This window comes from Canis lupus, chromosome 21 (assembly GCF_011100685.1).
Source record: "Canis lupus familiaris isolate Mischka breed German Shepherd chromosome 21, alternate assembly UU_Cfam_GSD_1.0, whole genome shotgun sequence".
NCBI lineage: Eukaryota > Metazoa > Chordata > Mammalia > Carnivora > Canidae > Canis > Canis lupus.
Genome location: NC_049242.1, coordinates 29276676 through 29278138, shown reverse-complemented (window position 1 = coordinate 29278138; position 1463 = coordinate 29276676). Strand labels below are relative to the sequence as shown.

The window sequence follows — 1463 nt, the reverse complement described above, 5'->3', positions numbered from 1 at the left end:
AACAATGCAGAGACTATATCATCACTTTCATTTCAGAAGGAATGACAGCCTTCCTTTGGAGTTACTGACAGCTAAGAGGTCCCCTATGATTTAGCCTCCACGACGTCTGAGGATTCAGGTAGTCAATCTGACGGTATGACACATTTCTGCCACTAACCAATACTCCAGGAACTGCCTCTACTTGACATTATTTCCTCATGCCCACCAAAGCCATATAATTAGAAAGGATTCTGACCATGGTTGCTGATTATGTGCTCCTTCATCCAGTACCCATATTTGGTCAGTTTTTCCCGAAACTCCTTGGTTTTCACTGCATAAATAATAGGATTGAGCATTGGAGGTATAAGGAAGTAGAGGTTTCCAAGAATGGTGTGCACATGGGGTGGAATTCCCCTGCCAAAGCGGTGAGTGAGGAAAGAGAACAGTGAGGGAGTATAGTAGAGAAGCATGACAGCAATGTGTGCAGTGCAGGTGTTGACTGCTTTGTGGTGGGCTTCCTTAGAAGACAGCCGCAGGACAGCCTGGATGATAAGCACATAAGAGGAGGCGATAGCTGAGATGTCTATCCCGGCAACTAACAAGGCCACCACCAGACCATATATCCGGTTGACTGTGGTGTCCACACACACCATCTTCACCACAGCCATGTGTTCACAGTAGGTGGTGGGGATGACATTATTTACATGAAAAGGCATCTTCTGGAGGAGGACAGGGATCGGCAGAATGAAAAGGATGGCTCTTACTAAACCCACTAAGCCAATGAGCCCAATGCGACTATTGGAAAGGATGGTGGCATAGCGCAGGGGCTCACAGATGGCTACGTAGCGGTCAAAGGCCATGGCTGTCAGGATGGCAGACTGTGAGATAGACAAGGTATGGATAAAAAACAGTTGGACCAGACAGCCCACGTAGCTGATCTCACTGTGTCTAAACCAGAAGATGCATAGCACTTTGGGAATGGTGGTAGTGGACATGCCCAGGTCTGTGAGGGCCAACATGCAGAGGAGCAGGAACATGGGCTTGTGCAGGGAGCGCTCTGTGCAGATGATGAAGACGATGGTGCAGTTCCCAAGGATGGTGATGAAGTACATGGAACAGAAGGGGATAGAGATCCATCTGTGTTTGTCCTCCATCCCGGGAATGCCTTGGAGAATGAAGAAAGGAGGATGCCCCAGGGAGACATTGCACACAGTCATGGTGACACCCAGGTGTAGCAGCCTAGAAGAATCGTAAAACACTTCATGAGCCTCAAACTTGAAAGAATTCAGAGTTAGAAAGTTAAACAAAAAAGTGCAATGATTAAATATGCAAATATATTCTGAATCAATGTGATATATATTATATAATATGGTTCAGTGTTATATGCCTTATTATATAACATGCTCTAGTATTATAGTAACAATAATGTGGTCTTACCACATCAAATCTCCCAGAGTATTTTCTTTTTGAATATATTTTTTTAA

The 1463-nt window shown here is 44.9% G+C and overlaps 1 protein-coding gene across 1 annotated transcript; it reads right to left on the bottom strand.

The window, feature by feature from the left end:
• Positions 1 to 218: 218 nt before the first annotated feature.
• Positions 219 to 1223, bottom strand: OR52U1C (olfactory receptor family 52 subfamily U member 1C). The gene has a single exon (XM_038568115.1). It carries the CDS (start codon positions 1194 to 1196, stop codon positions 219 to 221), a length of 978 nt encoding a protein of 325 aa, XP_038424043.1. The 5' UTR covers positions 1197 to 1223.
• Between the last annotated feature and the right edge of the window lie 240 nt (positions 1224 to 1463).